Source organism: Musa acuminata, chromosome BXJ2-7 (assembly GCF_036884655.1).
Source record: "Musa acuminata AAA Group cultivar baxijiao chromosome BXJ2-7, Cavendish_Baxijiao_AAA, whole genome shotgun sequence".
Taxonomy (NCBI): Eukaryota; Viridiplantae; Streptophyta; class Magnoliopsida; order Zingiberales; family Musaceae; genus Musa; species Musa acuminata.
The window spans coordinates 23,056,304-23,076,194 of NC_088344.1; the positions used below are offsets into that span (position 1 = coordinate 23,056,304).

Consider the following 19,891-nt stretch of genomic DNA (forward strand, 5'->3'; position numbering starts at 1 on the left):
ACACGGAACAAATGTAAGTTGCTTGTGCATGTCGACAAATACCGAAAAAAATCCTACACCAATGCATCTCAAAGCCAACAACAGTCATAACCAAACTATAAAGAGATGTGTGTTCATGTCTCTCCATAAACTTGAATGACAAGCAACTAAATCATGAACAAGAAGATCTTGGGCGATATGTTACACTACGTCAATTAACCCACACCGTAGCCAGAAAAATTGGATGTACACTGAAACATTTATCTTTTTCTGCTGAATGATAATGCTAAGTACCGGTTTTGGAAAGTAGAAATAAACATCAAACAGCTCGGGGAGCCATCGCTGGCTTCATCCCAATACTTGCTCTGAAACACTTCACTTGGGGGTAATGTCACACTGCTGCGTCACCTGATGAGCACTGCATCAAGAACCTGAAGACAAAACATCGATCAGACGAGACAGAAAACAACTGCAATGAACAAACAGAAAGGTATCGACTTGAACAAACAGAAAGGAGCAACCGATAATCTCTCAACCCCAAAATTCCAAACTATTTAAGATCAGCTAAGGGTGTTCTGGTTATTTAATTCTATAGAAGTGCCATTCCAAAATTCAAACGCTATAAGATTTCTTCTTACCAATTTTAGTGAAGTCTACCGTGATAAGATGATTCACCTTTCACCTCTTAACATCGTTATGACAAAAGCATAATATACTGATGACAAGATGTCAAGGTTGCTAAAAAACATGAACTTAACAAACTAAAACAGATTAACCAACAGAGAGCATTTGGCCCGAGGATGAGTATGTTACATATATATATAAGAGTATATACATATATGTGTGTATGTCTGTCTTTAGTACAGGAGATACAAAGAAACTGCATTGTGCATATGATACTGACATCAATTTAAGGCTCCGTGAGCACAATGATTTACAAAAATAGAAAAATGGATAATCAATATATATTCAGGATATGAAAAACACAACCACATGCAGCTCATCTCAGCTCAAATGTGGAAGTTGAGGCAAAAGCTTCAGGGTACAAGGACAAAAGTACTCAAAACATTTAAGAATAAACCATTTAATCATATTTGAGACAGAAAAAGGGAAAGATAGAGAGAGAGGGATTTACTAATAATGTATTCCTAGGTTAAAAAATGGTGATATTGTAAATGACCGCCTCATGAGAAGACAAAGAAAGCACTGAAGCATGTCAAAGTGCAAGCTTAGAAAATGGGACAGGATCATTCATTTAACATAGTATCAAACACCAAGATATAGAACAAACAAAATCTCATATTTAAAAAACTACAGAGATAAAACTTAAGGGAGCAATATAATGTATAAGAAGGGTGAGTATCTCCAGAGAACCTGCAGGTTTGTTCTTCAGAGCCCACTCTTGTGCTGCTGAAATCCCCTAAATGAAAATGTATAAGCACAACAATAAAATGAAATTTAGAACCAAAAAGCTGGGACTGCAAGCATGGATGAAAAAAGTCAATACCTGTTGCACTTTAGCAGGATCAATAACAGAACCAGCAGCCTTTAGTTGTGCATAACTCAGATCCTATTAAAAAGAGAATACTTACAAAGGTAAGCCAAACTATCATCTCCAAGTTAGACGCCTCTTGCTTCATTGACGGCAGAATAGCCATGCAAGTAGCTAAAAATTAAAGCCAACAGGACTATTGTTGATATCATGATCTAGCAAATTCTCTCCTAATAAAAGTCATCTCTACATTTATGAATCTTATATAAACTCTAAATCTTGTCCTCTTCATGCAATGTCTCAATGGACACACAGTGAACAACAGAAATCAAGGCAACATTAGTAACAAGCTCCCTGAGCTTCTCCTAGACAAAAAGAACTCAATTCATTCCCTTCAAACAAGTTGTCCAGTTATAATGTAATATACATATTACATAAAATTCAAGATAAAAAAATCCAACAATACAAGGAAGAGGATAGTTGAAGTTCTACAGCTTGTAAAATATTATCTCATCATGTAACCATAGCTAAAAAGCAACATTTTATAAGACTGTCACAAGGATAGAATGTTAAGTAGTTAGGAAACAACATATTTAAAAGTTAATATTACTGTTATGATGATGTCAAAAAGTATTGTTATTAAAAGATAAAATAGGAAATATTTTGTGTTCATGATCAATTCAAGGGGATAGCAAGAGATAGACAATTAAGAAATGACTCTTTAAATGGTTGAATATGTTGAAAGAATACCGATGACCGCCATGGTCAAGATGGGTGAAATAATTCATACTAGAAGTGATTGGAAAGATAGAGGAAGTCCTAACGAGATTTTACTGAGAACTCAAAGGTTCTGATGAGTTCAACAAATAGTTTGGCTAGTGATAATGCATTGAATAGAGCTCAAATGCCAAAATGTATCCATGTAGCTAAATCCACATAGTTGGGAACTACAGCTTGTTGTTGTATTGTCTAAGATATAGAAGTTTGCTTTTGTTAGCTTCAATCCTTACTTCTCGAAGATGCTTTTGAAGTTATACGTTTTTTCATTAGTGTTTTTTGGAACATCTTCATTTATTATTTCTAATCTTCTGATTCATTTTCACGGTTGTTCAACATAGACCCAGACATCACAAATTCTCAAACAGTCTAACAAGGTTCTCACACATTGTAATGATTGGTAGAAAACCTAAACATGTAACTTGTTCCACTTAAAAAGATCATGTCAATGTTAACTTTCTTGTTCCTGTCAAGTTTCATGTGTACCAGCCTCTCTATATATAGAGGTAAGACTGCATATATTGACCTCCTCAGACCCCGCCGGAGGGAGCTTGATGCAGCAGGTATGCCTTTGGTCTTTTTACTGTGGCATTGGTCAACTAAATAGTTATACTGAATACACAGTTACACACTATTTTCCTTCACAAAAATTGTTTGCTTCCTATGATCAAAATCTTCCTGTAGTAACACAAACTAGCATCTATCTAATCACACAAGAAAATACCACAGGCAGATGACACAAAATAATGAGCTCTGGAGGGAGACATACATAATCGCTCATTTTCTCAGGTTATAACTATGATTCTGGTCATTTAACTGCAACCTATATGCCATACGGAAGCTCCATAATTGCATATATCCATATCTAGAAAATTCCATGCAAGCAAGCAGGCAATCACACACTCATGCATGTATATGTACATGCATGCATATGTTTACATCTTTATGTACATATATGTGCTGAAACTAAATAAAAGCCCTTCTAATGATAAACATATGAACAATCCTACCTTTAAAATTTTCTTGCTTCATAACCAAGGAAAAAAATGCAATAATTAAACATCTCAAGGAATATATAGCCAAATACAAAGCTCTATAGGTATATTGCAGGGCGACAACACACCTTGCCCATCGCTTACTTCTTCAACTAACTATTTTCTTTCTTTGTGGATACTAAATTGACAGCAAGCTTACCCTTTAGTCGCTCAGGTACCTCATGACTTAAGCAATTCTAGCTAAGAATGTAACAACATGTTGCATAGTTAGCAGTCCTCTCAAGAGATATAATAAGCATCCTCACAAAGAGTTTGACCAGATAATGTGCTCCACATATTTTAAGTGAATTTGACGGTTGTCCACAGTGTGCTGGATTTAGGCACCAACGACAAAGGTACACTAAGCAACAGCCAATACAGTTCATGCTGTGTTGTATGCAGCCAGAAGGAAGAAAGAAAAACATGCAAACATGTGTTCCAGCTTTCCATTCCTCACCTCGAGTGACTTCCTACCCAAACTATTATCTGGAGGAGATGAAGCATCACAGCTGTACCAATTTCCTCCATGGAAGCCCTTTGATAATTCAGTTAAGAAACCCTAAGCCCTAATAGATTTACACCTATGTGTAAGTGAACAAAACCAATTTCGTACAGTTCAAGTGGTCTTGTTCTCTTTTTTTAGCAGGTTCAACATTGAACATATTGCTTTCGAAAAAAAGAAACATTCAACATATCACACATGTATCTGCTTGCTGATTCCACATCTTATCCTTTGTCAGAATAGAATGCTTTTGAGGACATATTTTTTCTCAAAACTCAACCACAATTCTTCTCCCGTGACGCTTTATTTTTCATGTTACCCTTTGCACATATATACTAAGTAGCCCGTAGACCCACCAGAAAACATCTATCTATATAAGATCCAACAGGAGATGGTGAAGATAGGACAGTTGCATGAAATTCTTTTTTTCCTGTGAAACAGTACATGATGCTCAAGTTACCTCTAGTATGAAGACTAGACACTTTTCTGAAATAATATTATTATATTTTTCATTCATACTTTTCAAGGTGTACTTGGCAATCGTGCCACTACAATAGTCTCAAAGAGTAACCATATTATATTAACATCCAAATCACTTATGAAGCAGAACTTACTTGCACATTTTGTTGTAGGGTTCCACCAGAAGCTTGATACTAAAATAGCAACGGAAAGGTGTAAATCTTTGGAAGAAAAAAGATCTAGATGTAAAGAAAATAAAAAATCACTACCAGTTGTAAAGGTTGAAGAGGTTGCATTTGTGATTGTTGCCTCATCAGTTGAGGTTGCATTTGCTGTGTCGACAGAACTTGCTGGGTTGGTTGAATCTGTGTGTGTGATTGAGTATCAGATGGTGATGGAAGCTGTTGGAAAGAAAGTTTTTGTTGTTGCTGCTGCAATAAGAGCAATTTCTGATGTTGTTGCTGCTGCTCAAATAGTGTAAATTCTTCAGGCTTCTCCCACTGGAACAGTAACAATTTGGTCATTTGAAGATTAAGGAACCAAAAACCAGGATATTGAGTTAACAGCAATATCATTCAGCAATTCCCACCTTACTCTCTTGAGTAGCACTGTTATAGTAGTACTTAAATCCATCAGGAGAGGTATGCTCTGTCCAGTTGCAGGTCATCGGAACTGCAGGAGACGTATTTACTGAATTTGGAAGAGTTGCAGTGGTTGTCGGCACAACTGAAGCAGGTGTGCTGGAAGATGTTGTAGGAGGAATGGATGACGACTGTGGTCCAGTCCATGCAGACTGCAGAACACATTTTATGCAATAAAACTTTTAAATGAACAAGTCAACAACATTGATGCAGAAAGAAGGATTTGACAGCAAGAGAAGCTTTGAAGCAGCTACATGACATTATGGTTCATGAAAGAACCTACCAAAAATTTAAGGTGGAAATTCAGTTCCCAATGACTAAAAAATGGCAGACACTTTATGAATATTTTCAATTGGCTTAACCTGCAGTTTAGTAGACTCAGAAACATGCTGCTGTTGTTGCATTTGTTGCAGCTGCTGTTGCAGTTGGAGAATTGCCTGTTGGGATGATTGAAAGCTAGATTGTAAAGCTTGGGCTTGCTGCTGAAGCAGCATCTGGGGTAGTTGTGCTGGAAACTGTTGGATAGGCTGCTGAAGAAGCTGCTGTGTGACATTAGATGTGGCAAACTGTGGAAGATTGGCGGCAGGCATAGCTTGTTGTTGCAGGCTTAAAGGAGCCTGCAATGCCATGGAAGAGGCACTTTGCTGGGCTAAAGGCTGCAAGGATGCTTGTCCACCCAGTCCAGGTAACTGTTGGGATGGTATGTTTTGACCTCCAGATTGAGGAAGTTGAAGCTGGCCAAAATGTTGCAGAGGTGATTGCAAATTTAGAGCATGGGGGTGGGAAACTGGAGGCTGTTGGGTATTCAGTTTTAAATGTGGAGGGAAGTTTTGAGGGGGCATCAGTGGCTTCTCCAACTGTGATACTTGCTGACCAACAAAGGAAGAGAGTGATGCCATCGAAGGATTGAATCCCTACATAATGAAACAACTAGTAAGCTAAAAGTATTAATATTATTGTGTAGTTTGTTGTATTAAAATTGGACTAATCAAGCTCAGACAATCAGACAAAAAACAGAAAGATGAATCAGCACCTGTTGCGATGAAGGTGGCACTGGAAGCGTTGAGGTTGTTCCATTAGAGTGGGAAGACGATCCGAATGACTCGGGATTCATTGGATGCCAAGCATCAGATGATTTACGCCCATTCCTTGGCTCATCCAGGTTAGCTGTTGGCCTGTAACCAAAAGCATTTGGCATTAGAAAAAGAAAATGTCAAGAAAAGAATATATTTTTCAATCAAAATGATTCTTACTACCACATTTATAAATCCCTTGAGCACATATCCATACTATCATACCATTCTAAATGATTCTCTCTCATTTTATCCTCTAGCAAAACGATACCTACTTGTTCATAAATAAAAATATTTCTTTTCCTATCTTTCCTAGTAACTCCACGCATTCACCTCGACATTCTCATCTTAGCAAGACACTTTTTGTATATTTTCTTAACCAAATCCATAGAACATTACTGGTCAAACAATTATCTTATAAATTTTTCCTTTTATAAAAACTAAAATTTATGAATAAATAATTAAAATAGCCACTCACAAGATGTGGACCACTCATACAATTCTAGGCCTTTAGCTCCTGCACATCTTAAAGCCATCAAGTGAAGGACTGCCTATCAATATGTGTGCAATGAACCACAATTGAAAAAGGCTCCGTTTAAAATATTTGTACCGCATTTGTTTTTATTATCAACATTTTTAATTTCATCACCGTCCGTGTAAACCAACCACTGGCTTAGAGCTATGCAAGAGCATGTCAATGCAAGCACGTCAGGCACGGCAACATGCACCATGCACATAACACCCTGGGCAGCACATGCCAGAGAGCAGATTTGGTACATTGGTATATGCAGTAAAAGGACGTGCATCCAAATGTCCCAAAGATTACAAGACACTAATATCGTAATATGTCAACCATTTAATTTTCTCAAAATCTCTAACATAGCATTTCCTCCAGTAGATAACCAAACCTGATGACTAATGCTGCTTCAGATCGAGGACTGAAACCAGGACCACCAAATGCTGGTCCACTCCTGTAACAGGAAAGTTACACGACAAAGTATTACAATAAGCATAATATAAAAAAAGAAAAAAAAAGAATGCTTGATGACTGAAACTGCTCCTCTAAGCTCTTGACAAGAAGGGTATAGTTTTCATCAAAAACCTCTGGTCTCCTGGCCTTGGCCGCTTAGGATCAGCAAATCGAACAACTAACGGTTGATCACATCCCTAATAGCAGATGGAAGAAAGGAACTTGATCAGTAAGTTGAACATATGAAAATGTTATCTAACTAAACAACTTACACTCATCACATAAATTCCATTAAGAGCATTCAAAGCTGCTGATGCCATCTCTCTAGTTGAGAATTTTACAAAGCCACATCCTTCACAACTCATATTGAAAATATGTTAGAAGTAAACACAAAAGGAAACAGGCATTAAATGAAACTTCCACATTATGTGCATCAACCTACCACGACTTTGCCCTGATGAATCTCTCATTAAGTAGACATCTTCCACTCGCCCATATGGAGAAAATATCTGCCACACAAATACCAGACTTTTACAAATAACACGAAAACTAAGAGATCTCACTAATTAGGAAGAACCAGTAAAGTTGCTTCCAATCAGAAAATGTTTTAACATTTGTATTCAATTTTGGTATATTCTTTCAGAGGTCATCTGGTTATCAAATACTGATATTAGTAAAGCATTTAGTTTCATTAGAACTAGTGGAAGCATAGAAGTTACTTCCTTGACGAAAAGATATTATAGAAACTTACTTCCTCAATCTCCTTTGCATTGGCTAGCTTGTTAAGTGATGCGACAAACAGTTTGTCTTCAGCAGCACCTAAGACAAATTTTGTAGAATCAGAAAAGGCAAAACAAACACTTCCAAACTTGGTACACACTCATGTATGGCCTTAGTTCCAACTTTTAAATAGTTCCTTGCCAGATGTCATTCACAGAATACATTTTTATGACAAAAGTAAAGCAAAATCCAAACATTGAATCCCATACGTATATGTAGGAAAATGTCAAAATTGTAGACAATAATTCTGAAGCACCTCAAAACTGTCTTGTATTGGTCTCTTGGACCTAAGCTTATACATGCACAGAAGCACTTACTAATGTATTTTTCTGTTTAGTTGACACAACTTTCATCTCAAACAGACTTGGTAAAGTCTAAGTTGTGAAAACTTCAATCACTCAACAGCTCTTTTCAGCCTTCTCTATCAGAGAAGAGGGTAAGACAGATGCAGAATCAAAAAATCATACCCAGAAGGGGCACAAAGTTTGTGAGATTTGAATTGAAACGGAATTCTTAGAATAACACAATACGGTACTTTCCCCAAAAAGATGCTTAAATAGACTGAAAAAAACATAAATGCTTGGAGTTTAAGACAGCTGTCAAATTAAAATTTAAACATAGAAGTATATGATGCAAAAATCATTAAACTGAGATAATACAGATCAAAAATTGAAAAAGATATATGATGCACATAAAGCTATAAACCACAAGTTGAAGTAACACATAGGTTAGATCAATATACAACACCTATCATAACTAAAAAATTTAATAAATAAAATAACAGCCAAATATAGATGAGAAAGATATAAGAGAGCACTATAAAGAAACAGGTCAAAAATAAAGATGATAAAACTGCAAAAATTGTAAACTAGAGTACAAGTAACAACAATAAAAAAATATCCAAAAAAACTATTTAAAAAAAATGAAACAAATACTCATACTAAGATTGCTACAGATTATTTTATAAAATGGCTTTGACCATGGGGTACACCTAAGAGAATATCAAATAAGTTACAGAAAGATACTCAGGTTAACAAATGAACTTAAGATTTATATTAAGATACTGAACACAAATGATATGTATATTAAGATACTGAACACAGAATATAATGTTGTTATGAGCTAAGAAAGATGTCTTTTCTGGAGAGAGAAGAAAAACACATCATTTTAAATGTTTTGAGAATTCTTATATGTGATATGATCATCATTAGATGGTACCATGGTGATTCCGATCTCCATCAGCATATCTTACTTGAATAGGTCCCGAGCCCTGAGAAAACCATAGATGTAATCAATCAAGTTATACTATAAAGTATAAACAACAAAATTGCTTCAAAAGTGCATCGGCTTTGTAGCCAAGAAAAACACATCATCAAAGGCACACAACAAATTGGAATAGTACCCACCCCAGGCAACGTATACTGATTGTGCAAAGCCCTGATGGCTCTGTCAGCCTCGTCAGAAGTTGCATACTTGACGAAACAACAACCTGTAAGGAAAGGTTATGTTTCTTGACCCAGCTAGATAACAATAATTATTAATGTAAATAATGTAAATGATACATGCATGACATGGCCAAAAAAAACTGAAAGTTTATCACTATACATTAATTAGCCCAAAACAAATGGTCAAAGGACCAGAAAGTCCCTTCTTTCATATGTTAGAAAATGTTAACACATATTCTAGACATCGTTAGAAAAATAAAAGAAACCTTTAAAAGGATGATGCAATTGCAGGGATGCAACTAGAACATGCAAGGAGTTCAGACTATCAGCAGGGACAAACAAGACAAAAGGTGTTAAGCACGGATTTTTTCATAGTGTAATTTACTAACAAAAGAATAATGTGGAAATCAACAAAATCTAAAAGCTCTGGAGCATAGATAGCAATATAGTATGACATAATGGTGCATACAGATAATATGACATAGCAAATCACCAAAACAAAAAGATAAAATGGCATAGATATTCAATAAAAATAAGATAATATACATGCCAAATGCATAACCCATTTATGCCACAAATCTTCATAGCACTTGAACTAACAGAGAATATGAAAGTTGCAATAGAAAAAGCAAGGATGTATTAAAAATGACCAGAATTTATAAAAAAAAAGAAGTAAATGTCAACATTTAAAACAAATCCAATAATCAAGACCAAGAAAATTCCAAATAACAAATCCCTAACTATCCATCATCAAAAGATTAACATGAGAATGAAGAAACCAAAGTAATCTACAAGGGTGTCCAGGAGGCAGGAAGACCCAAAGATATATAATTTTACAAAATTGTTTGAATATAAAGCACTTTGAAATAATTGTTTGATGAAAAGGCACTTAGAACACTTTTCGTAAGTTACCCAATTACTATGATTATCCAGATGTATTTGGTACAGGTATGCCAAAAGTTCTAATGCATCTACTATTTTGAAGTGAGCCAATTTCTGATTTGACAAGATGAAACCCTTTATAACAAGAAAATATTCTAGACAAATGGCATGCCTCTGCAAATAACTTATAATGAAAAATAATAATACATTATAATTTACAAACATGATACGAACAATATTGTGAATGCAAACAAATTGCTTTAGTCATGGTCTATAATTATAAATCATATCCAGGCAAACACTTTATTTTGCCTCTTCATGGGACACACACACACGATCCAAGTTTAAAAGCTGGTCATGAGTCTCAACTATCAAGACACAATGCAAACCAAAGTGCACCAACATAAGTCTCACACAAGATGTCCTGCCCAAGGAGACTCTTGCAGAAATATTATCAAGAAACAAAAAACACAACCAATATCACTTCCAGGATTTTGACACTGAAACATTCAAAAAATTGTGGAAGGCTGACATGTTATGCTTATAAACATGTATGATTGTGTTTTAAAGTAAAATTCAAATGTCAAAGTATCCTAATAAAAAAGCATGACTGACAAAGGACAGTTTCCAGAGGACATTCTATCATCTTATTATCATGCTCTAACATTAAAAATGTCAAATTTTAGATGAGTATACACTTGTTCTAATGAAAATAGAAAAGTCCTTATGGTGTTCTTCTTTGACAACATATGGACACAGGCGAACAAACATGTCAAAGAGGCAGAAGAGCTTAGTAAGTAAAGCAGACACTGCATCTTGACTTGAAGGAACAAAAGCTACAGTAATGCTTGATGAGGAACGAGATGAACAGTCAAAATATATTAAAGCAAAGTTATCCCGAGCTCCAATTTCAGATATTCTTTTGCGATATCAGATAATTAGACACCCAAACATTTCAAGACACTTGAGCGTTGAAAAAATTTTCTAATATTGCCGTGATGTCTAAAACTCTCACATGTATTGAAACTATATGCAAAAATACAATTTCACATATGAAAATATAAGTCCAACCACACAAAATGCTGGAACCCCTTGAAACCTTGGGCACTTGATGACTACCAAACAAATCAAAGAATGGGTTCAAGAATTAAGATCATTCTGGAAGAAACAGTATGTGTGTGTGTGTGTGTGTATATATATATATATATATATATCAACTTCACCAAATGCATGCATGCATTCAGCCTTTTTTTGTCAAGGAACAATAATACAATCTTTGTTCTCCCCACTTCCGAGAATAATTTCAATGAACTTACACTTATTGTCAAATTGCTTTACAAACAATATGACATTATGCATACATATATTCACCAAGCAACGCCCAGCACCAGAAGAATAAGAACATCAGCAAGTTCAGTAATGAAATTAGTGTAAAGTCCATATTTCAAACAATATGCACAAATTTGTCTTGAGAATACAATCTGTACAGTTCCCAAGCACCAGAACAAAAAGATAATAGGAAGATCAGCAATCCCAGCAATGCAATTAATATAGATTCCATGTCTCAAACAAATTGCACAAGCACTACGGAATATCCTCAGTAAAATTAGATTTTGAACACCACATCTGATTTTTTAACCAAGCTTCACAAAGCTATGACTTGATGTGCCAACATCCATTAGGAAAAGATTGATGCTGAACGTAGAGATCATCATATCTACATGATATAAATAAAACTAACCAAATCAAATAACGAGCTTCTGCAACAAGCTCAGGCCCCAGCATTATACACATAAGACAAGGACACACAATGTAAAACTGCTGTCTGATAAAACAGTAATTGGATAATCTGAATTATCAAAACCTCTTTTATTGCACTCTTTTGCAAAAGCAGCTGATAAAAGAGTAAAGAATTTTTTGAAATCTGAGCTCAAAAAACAATGTTTCAGTTCCATGTAGATGTTCAACATTCCATGAAACATGTTGACAACTAAGATACATTACACAGATAATTATCAATATCAACAGCACAGGTCTGATATCATTCAGCAACTAGTAACTTATGGTTCTCCAGTGAACCAAATCTAAATAATGTAACTCTCGAATAGCATTATAAACTCAATTCTGAACATGGAAAAGGCATGCATGGACAACTTGATTAAAATCAAGAAAATCATTACAGCCACAGTGAAACAGACAGCACTATGCCACCAAAAATATTAAAAGCATCTTGGATTAACAGTAAACAAAATTCAGTCAACAACTGGCAATTCTCTTAGCAAAGAAAACCACTCAAATTTTTGCAGTAGAAAAAATTTGATAGCCCAAAAAGGGGTACCAGCGGAAGATACATCGAAAAGAAACAATTTCTGATGGCAATGTGCAAGTATATGACTTCTTGTTAACTGATCAATTAATATCAGCGAGAGAAGTCATAAATTTCTCTAACTGATCCTGAGGAAATTGTACATATTAATAATAATAAATAAGTAACCAAGTATCCAATACTCAAGCCATCTCAGGATTTGAAGTTCAAATATACTCCCTACCACTGAAGGAAGTTGTTTCCTACAAACCGAAGTCACAAAGCTCAGGTGCAGTGAAGCAAAGGGAAAAAGCATCAGAGATCAAAGTAATGCTCATAGGGAAGTAATAAATTAAAATGCGAGTCCACCACCTTTACATACAATTGTAGTTTTCTGCTGCTGGAAAGAATGAGATCAAATAAATGAAGTATGCTTGCTAAATATAAAGGAAAACATTGTCACTGTGTGACTCCTAGGTTTCAAAATCCAAAACTGCAAAAATTTGCCTGCAGATCTTCTTTTTACATTCAAGCACAACTACCAAATTTAATGATATTTACGCAAAGAACAAAGGAACCATTAGAACCAAGGCATCATTCTAATTCCCGCAGAACTAACACTTGGAGAGACGATAATAACTTGTTCCAAACTGAAAGAAGGGTTTCCAGATCCACACAACATTAACAACAACAGAAAGTTCTTTCAAGTTAATGAAACCTTATAGACAAACTTGCTGCCAAACTATGTTGTGCAATATACCAATCAATATCTGAATGTAAGCTGTACCAATCTAGACAAGGAGCAGGTTTCACTAGTGACAACAAAGCAAACCAAAAGCATGTGTCTAGGGATCTATTACTCCACAAGAATATACCTTGGCGTGATGTAGCAACAATGCACATCGACCAATAGATTAAACAAACAAAAGAGTGTTGTTCTCATATCTCGATAGGAGGAATCAGAGAATAAAGATGGAATAAGTCAATAAGAATTATGAGTATACTGCAGATCCATGCAAACTAAAAAGAGAATAATAAGAGGAAGGAGCATAAAGAAATAAGCTGGTTTATTTCCCACTGATGACAAAAGACAGCATCTTGATTATCAGATATTAATCTTAGTACACTGTTCAATTGAAGCATAAGATGTGAAACATCAAACATCATGTGCTGCCATAAAAAAAAAAGATGCAAAGCCAAGATGAGAAAAAAATATTCAATCAAATTAATATTTTTCATTTTTTGTGTACAGCTAATAAGCTGATTAAACAGTAAATATAGATGGATCCAGTTTCTGAAACTGTGTGAAGCAGCCATATTTTTCATTGCATGGGATATTAGAATGTCAAGATATGCATCAAGCAAATCAATATGGCCATAGGCATGGCTAAGGAAACCAAAAAAGCACAAGAATAAACAACCAGAGAAATACCATTCACAGAACTGGACAAACAGCCTCAATTGTCAAAATATGACCAACAAAATCCAAGTAACAATGTACCACCTAAATTGACACATTAACGAATGTCACAGACTTGCAGGAGCTGGAATCAAGAAAATTAGAGTTCAAAAGAGCAACAATTGCTCTTGACAAGTGCAGAATTGTCTCAGAATCATTATGAACAAATTGAAAGCTGATTTTATCCCATGATAATGGATTTTGAGTTTTTTTATGTCTCAACAGCTAACGCATAAATCAAATCAGCTGTCAACCAATTAAAGAAAAATTACCAATATCCAGGAAGGAAAGGGGGGTTGTAAATTCCTGATTATAGCACATAAACAGAACTCGTGGCGATTTCCACATGCACATAGCAAAAATGAACCCACTTTTACCATGACAGTACGCACCATACGAGTAACAATGCAAGAACACAAAAACTCAGAAGCTCTCAAATGGTTGTTCTCTGCATTTAATATCCAGAGGTTTCTAACATCAACAAAGCTCTCAAATTTAATACAGAGGAAACACAAAGGAACACTGCCAGAACCCAGAAGTACGCAAGGTGGTGCAACAGTGAAGCAAAATGTACACCACCACAGCCACATATATGAGGATCTAACAGTTCAGCTTAGTGAATGGTCCATTGAAAGGTATCACTCAGCCGTATTACACAAGACATTTGCACAAAAATCACACATCAAATTTGAAACTTCAGCTTCATTAGCTCAAACAGATACGTAATGACGTGCCAAAAAGAAGTCCCATCCTCCAGGAATTGTTTTTGGCACTGAACTAAATGTGAATGCAGGTATACCGTAGTCCATCCAGGTGTCACAAAGAGACTAGAATACATTTAGAATTGACATGCATGTCAATCTCAGAAAACTACCTCGTTCAAATAAGAGGTCCATTAACATCCAAGGCAGAAAATAAAACACAAAACGCACATACAATCATCCACCCATACTGTCTGATGCTGACAATGTCACAGCCACAGAACAATGATTACTCACATTCATCCATGGGAAGGTGAAGGGAAGAGACTTCACATAATACACAGTGGTATCAACGCCTGACAACATTATGACACGTAAGCCACTGGCTTCCATGCTTCATGCTACTGATGAAAAATCAGAAGTCCAGCTACCAAAAGAAGGGGAATGGCTTAAGCTTTCGCACAACAACATGCAACCAAGCCAAGAATCCAGGTTCAAACACAACCATTGTAATAACCACAACCGGACCATATTAATCACTTGGTTCAAAGATCATCTGGGAACATCCAACAACATAAACTGCAAGGGCAAAACTTCAAAACCAATCAAAGCACAGAATATTTTTCTTGTCAATGTTTGTCCTTATCATATTCAAAAGTGTTAAGTGTTTTTAAGTAACTGACATACTTCTAAAGCATGCATCAGATGCATAATTGCATCTCCGTCAACTGCAATACACCAATGGCAGACAACCACACACCATGACAAACAGTAAAATTGCACCTACTGACTTGCTCAACATGGCTTATAAAATGCACTGCTGCACCAACAGATACTAGAGAGTCATTTTATTTGAAGCTAAAGTCAATAACCATTGATGGTCTTCAAGTATTCTTCTTCTCGATGTAGAGAAAAAGCAGAATGGAAACAATGCCAAGCAAACCAATAAGAAGAGGCAACCGTTCCAAAACCAAACTGAGAGGAGAGATGACCATATTGTTCTCTGGTTACCACTCAGGAACCTGGAAAAAAACAGACAAAAGATGACAGTGAAAAGTTAAAAAGGATCAGAGAAAACCTTGTTGCTCGCCAGTTTTCCTATCCTTTATGAAAGCCACTTCAATGACATCTCCATGCACCTCAAACAATGGGCGTATCTGAGGGACAAGTAATAGGTTATGATGATAACTTCACAATGACAGAGGTCCACATCAAAATTTAAAAGAAAAAAACTACAACCAAACACCAAAGGAGACATTACGAAAGTGAAATCAATGAAAGATTGGCCAGCAAACATACATGCAGTATATTTTTTAAAACCAGATCCATGTCAGAGGATAAGAAAAGTCACCACAGTAAGTCAATATTTCATAAGTGCAAAATTCATCGGTGGATACTGGGATCTCATAGTTCAGGTATCATCGCATATTGATCAAAAAGGAAGCACATAAAAAACTATAATGTAGCTTTTCTTAACAAAATAAAAATAACAACCCCAACAAGATTCTGACAGGGAGAAAACCACTGCCAAGGCCACAAGACAAACCATGTTTAATGTTCTGATCACATTCATATGTCACATCCAATCTTAGAACTGCCTTCCATTTCTTGTATCCCTACAATACCAACAAAAACAAAAGCATGTGGCATTGGCACCATACTACTTTCTAGCCAGTAAATATCATTAAGGGAAATATCCACATCATGCCCCATTATAATTGTTCATTGAAGAGACTTCTGTAATGTCTACATCACATGAAACAATCTAATGGAAACAATTTTGTTACATCCATCTGATAATTCAAACTACCGTATGAACTTCATCCACCACTACATAATTATTTCAAAGAATTGACAAGTAATACTCTGAATGGCAAATTAATCTTCATCAGCATCACATTACTATAAAAAAAAAGCACATTGCTTAATGGATTAACAAACTAAGCTCATCCTGCACCTAATGATAGATGCTCATCAGAACACACCAAAATGTAAAGTAGCACATTGGTGCGTAACAAATCTCAGAATAAATCTTCAAGTAACTAACAAAAGCTGGAACATAATCAAGCTGAAGAAATTACTCATCGGTCTTATTTGTACTTGATATAAACTTGTTCGGATTCTTAAGTTAAAACATATAATAATATAACTTCATGGGTTTCAACTTCTTTCCACAGAAAAACTTTGTATAGCGAAAAGAATCACCATTAGTATAGTTTTTGTCACCATATTTGCTACAAACAATGAGACAGAATGGCAACCAATGTCCATTATTACTTACATTCCTGTGATTATTATCGTTCATTACCTCACTAAAGTCAAATAAAAAACTAAAAAATATTATCTCTCATAGGTAACTGCAATTTATGCACAATAACAGAACAGTATTTGGACCGATAAGGCATCTGAATATAATCTAAATTTCAAATGTGCATCTGAAACATATTTCAGTAGCATGTAGCATCATACTCAAATTCATATCAAAAGGAGATTCATGAAGATGAACATAAAGAGTTGCTAAAACAAACTGTTGTTGTTTCTGCTTCTGCTGTTATATCATACTCATTAGATATAAAATGAAGACGAAGCAATAGTGTGGTAGATATACTGAGAGAGTCAATAAGTATCTTACAATAGGAATCAAGGAGAGAACAGTAATGATGACAGTTATGGAAGACAATAGATGGTAAAAAATTCAAAAAATTCACATAACCATCACGAAAAATAACATTGACTTACATCTTCTTCAGTTGCTGTCCTTGGGACTGCTCCAATAAAAAGTTTGGCAAATTTATTCCCACCAGTACGATCTAGATAATATTGGTAAAATAAAATGACAAAAAGGTTATTGCGAGTTCACAGATATTAATTTTGAGACAAAAAACAATTATTCACTTGAAATGGTGACACTTACGGAACATATCACTCGTAAAGCCATATGACAGCAATATATGAGATGCAATTCAACTTCGATTATCATTAAATAACAATAGAAAAAAGTGAGATCACATATTTTACTTGCATGCACTATAATCAGTTAGTAGTAAGAACTCAAAATGCAGTTTTATGAGAAGGGTATATATTTCCATACAACAACGTGCAATAATCCATTTATCATACTTTGTGATTGTATTATTTAACTGCAAGCTACAATTTAGCATGAATATATATTTGGAAAAAATACAACTGTAATTATTTATTACCAAGCATAATACTATAAGCTCTTGAGATACGAGGGTCAGTAGGACACTCACATTGAACAGTACATCAAAATTCAACATTATGATTAAATTTAATAAAACATATTCCTCGCCCACATGTTCATATTATATAGTGTGTCGTGCCTAAAAATAAAAAGAATTCATGAGGAACTTAAGAAAAAGCCACAGCACCTGAAGTATTTATCATTCCTGACAAAAATAACAGTAACACGCAATTACAATTTCCATAAGATATATACGATACGAAATTCTCATACCCTAGCATCACCATCCCAATTATAATAAGAACTTTGGTTCTTTCTTAATGGCCGGTTCTGATGACCTAATTATAGTGCATCCCATGAAAGCCTAAACCTGAGTACTTTTATAATAACTTGCATGAAAATATACAAGATGGTTCATGAGAGTGATTTTTGCATGACGCCTATCTGGCTTATTTGCACAATACTTGCTTGCTCCAAAATGTCTTCATCGATTTTAGCCTAAGACAAGATAACCTAACTATCTCTCACAACATATAAGAAGAAACAACTTGCAATACAAATTTTAAGGGTTCAAAATCTCAAATAATAAATTTTTACTCGGTCTGGTGGTGTTATACTAGATCAACTTACCAAAGGCTAAGGATTGAAACAATTTTTTAAGGACATCTGCTAACGTAGCTAATAAGGGCTTTGACTGTTGACAGAAAGATCCTAAAATCAAATATCATATTCACCACTTACCCTTTGCCCCCCCAAAAAAAAAGACTTGCAATACAATCAAACTTCTTGAAACAAGGAAGTCCTCCTTATTATCCTGTACAATGTCATCAAAGCACCACAAATAGACAATTTTAAAATAACCCAGGCACCTTGTTGGAAGGGTAGACAATTACAAGCCAACAAGTTCAGATGCCTCAACACTTCCAAAGAAACGAGTACTAGTTGAATCTGATTGATGAAACATCACTAGAAGTCAACTGATTCTTTGAATGGCATGCCTCTAACAGTGGGTGTTAATGGATTGGCCACATTTGAGCATAACAAATGATTTAATTTCTGATTTCATGAGTGAGAACCCTGCCTAGTCGTTATAGGGGAGAACACAAGATCAACCATGACCAGGCTAAGTTTAGTAGCAAATCACGACGTAGTCGTTTTGCTCTCATTCTTGAAAAGATCCGAAAAGCTAAAAACCCTCAAGATTTATTTATCTACCGTGAAGTGCCAAAATAACGGGTGGAAAAAATAATTAAATTGCCACCAAGAGAGGGTGAGGGAGAGGGGAGAGGAAGATTCCGATAAAGAAAGGAAGATCGTGGTTAGCAAGTCGAAACCAGCCATTAACCGCCCGACCAAAAAAGAAAAAAGAAAAGAGAATGAAACAACGACTATCATGAACCCTAACACGGTGAATGAACGACGGTAAGTACAATTTTCGAAAAGAAAAGAGAGGATCTTTGAGCTTACCTGGAGAGCCACTTCGACCGGAGAACCCGCGCCTAGGGCCGCCCACGGACACCGGAGGGCTGAAGCCACCGGGATCACCGCCTCGGAAGCCACCGCCCGGAGGGGCGGGAAGGTCCTGAGAACCGCGGTAGGGATGGTAGCGGCCGCCATCGCCTCCGCCTCCGGCGCCACCCCTGGGATAACGGGGATGCCGCTCCGTGGGGCTGTCGGAGGACCATCGGGAGGGCATCCGCCGCCCAGCGCCATCGCCGAACCGATCTCCGGAGCGGTCGTCGAAGCGGTCGCTGCGGTGCCTGTCCATGGGTATAGCTAGGGTTTGCTCCTCTTCGAACCCTAGGCGTCAGCTATACTGAAAGGGGGCAGAAGAGAGGAAGAAAAGATTCGAAGAGGACTAGCGGCCTTTTGGTTTAGACAAATATCACTGTTTTATGCATAACACGCGCCTTGTCGGTTTCATCCAACCCCGATGCTACGATGCATGCGAGGTGAACCGCCTCATCTCTAGGTTTTATACAGATGCGAGTTACCATCAATGCACATGCTTGTCACGTGAGCTTCCGACTAATGCACGGGACCATAGCACCAAAGAAACACACTATCATACATATTATCTCGTTAACGAGGAGAGAAGAATCGCACACACTAATACCACGGATGCTAGTGGTGGTGGATTCGGGAAGACTGAAGAAAGAGCGACGTACGATTCCCCGTATGGGGGTA

The 19,891-nt window shown here is 36.2% G+C and overlaps 1 protein-coding gene across 4 annotated transcripts; it reads right to left on the reverse strand.

Moving 5' to 3' along the window:
- Nucleotides 1-68: 68 nt before the first annotated feature.
- On the reverse strand, nucleotides 69-19,634 carry LOC135617413 (flowering time control protein FCA-like). 4 transcript variants are annotated; one of them, XM_065117567.1, is made up of 18 exons: nucleotides 19,172-19,634; nucleotides 17,239-17,309; nucleotides 15,578-15,656; nucleotides 9,114-9,196; nucleotides 8,926-8,977; nucleotides 7,679-7,746; nucleotides 7,370-7,436; nucleotides 7,200-7,279; nucleotides 7,060-7,124; nucleotides 6,866-6,928; nucleotides 5,918-6,059; nucleotides 5,247-5,798; nucleotides 4,833-5,036; nucleotides 4,513-4,743; nucleotides 4,399-4,437; nucleotides 1,487-1,549; nucleotides 1,354-1,399; nucleotides 69-410 (listed from the first exon to the last, which is right to left on the reverse strand). In XM_065117567.1, exons 1-18 carry the CDS (start codon nucleotides 19,470-19,472, stop codon nucleotides 403-405), a joined length of 2,214 nt encoding a protein of 737 aa, XP_064973639.1. In that variant the 5' UTR covers nucleotides 19,473-19,634; the 3' UTR covers nucleotides 69-402. The 4 variants fall into 4 exon arrangements, with proteins under 4 accessions (XP_064973639.1, XP_064973640.1, XP_064973642.1 ...); XM_065117568.1 differs by having other exon boundaries at nucleotides 1,354-1,389; nucleotides 19,172-19,629; XM_065117570.1 differs by lacking the exon at nucleotides 4,399-4,437 and having other exon boundaries at nucleotides 1,354-1,389; nucleotides 19,172-19,630.
- Between the last annotated feature and the right edge of the window lie 257 nt (nucleotides 19,635-19,891).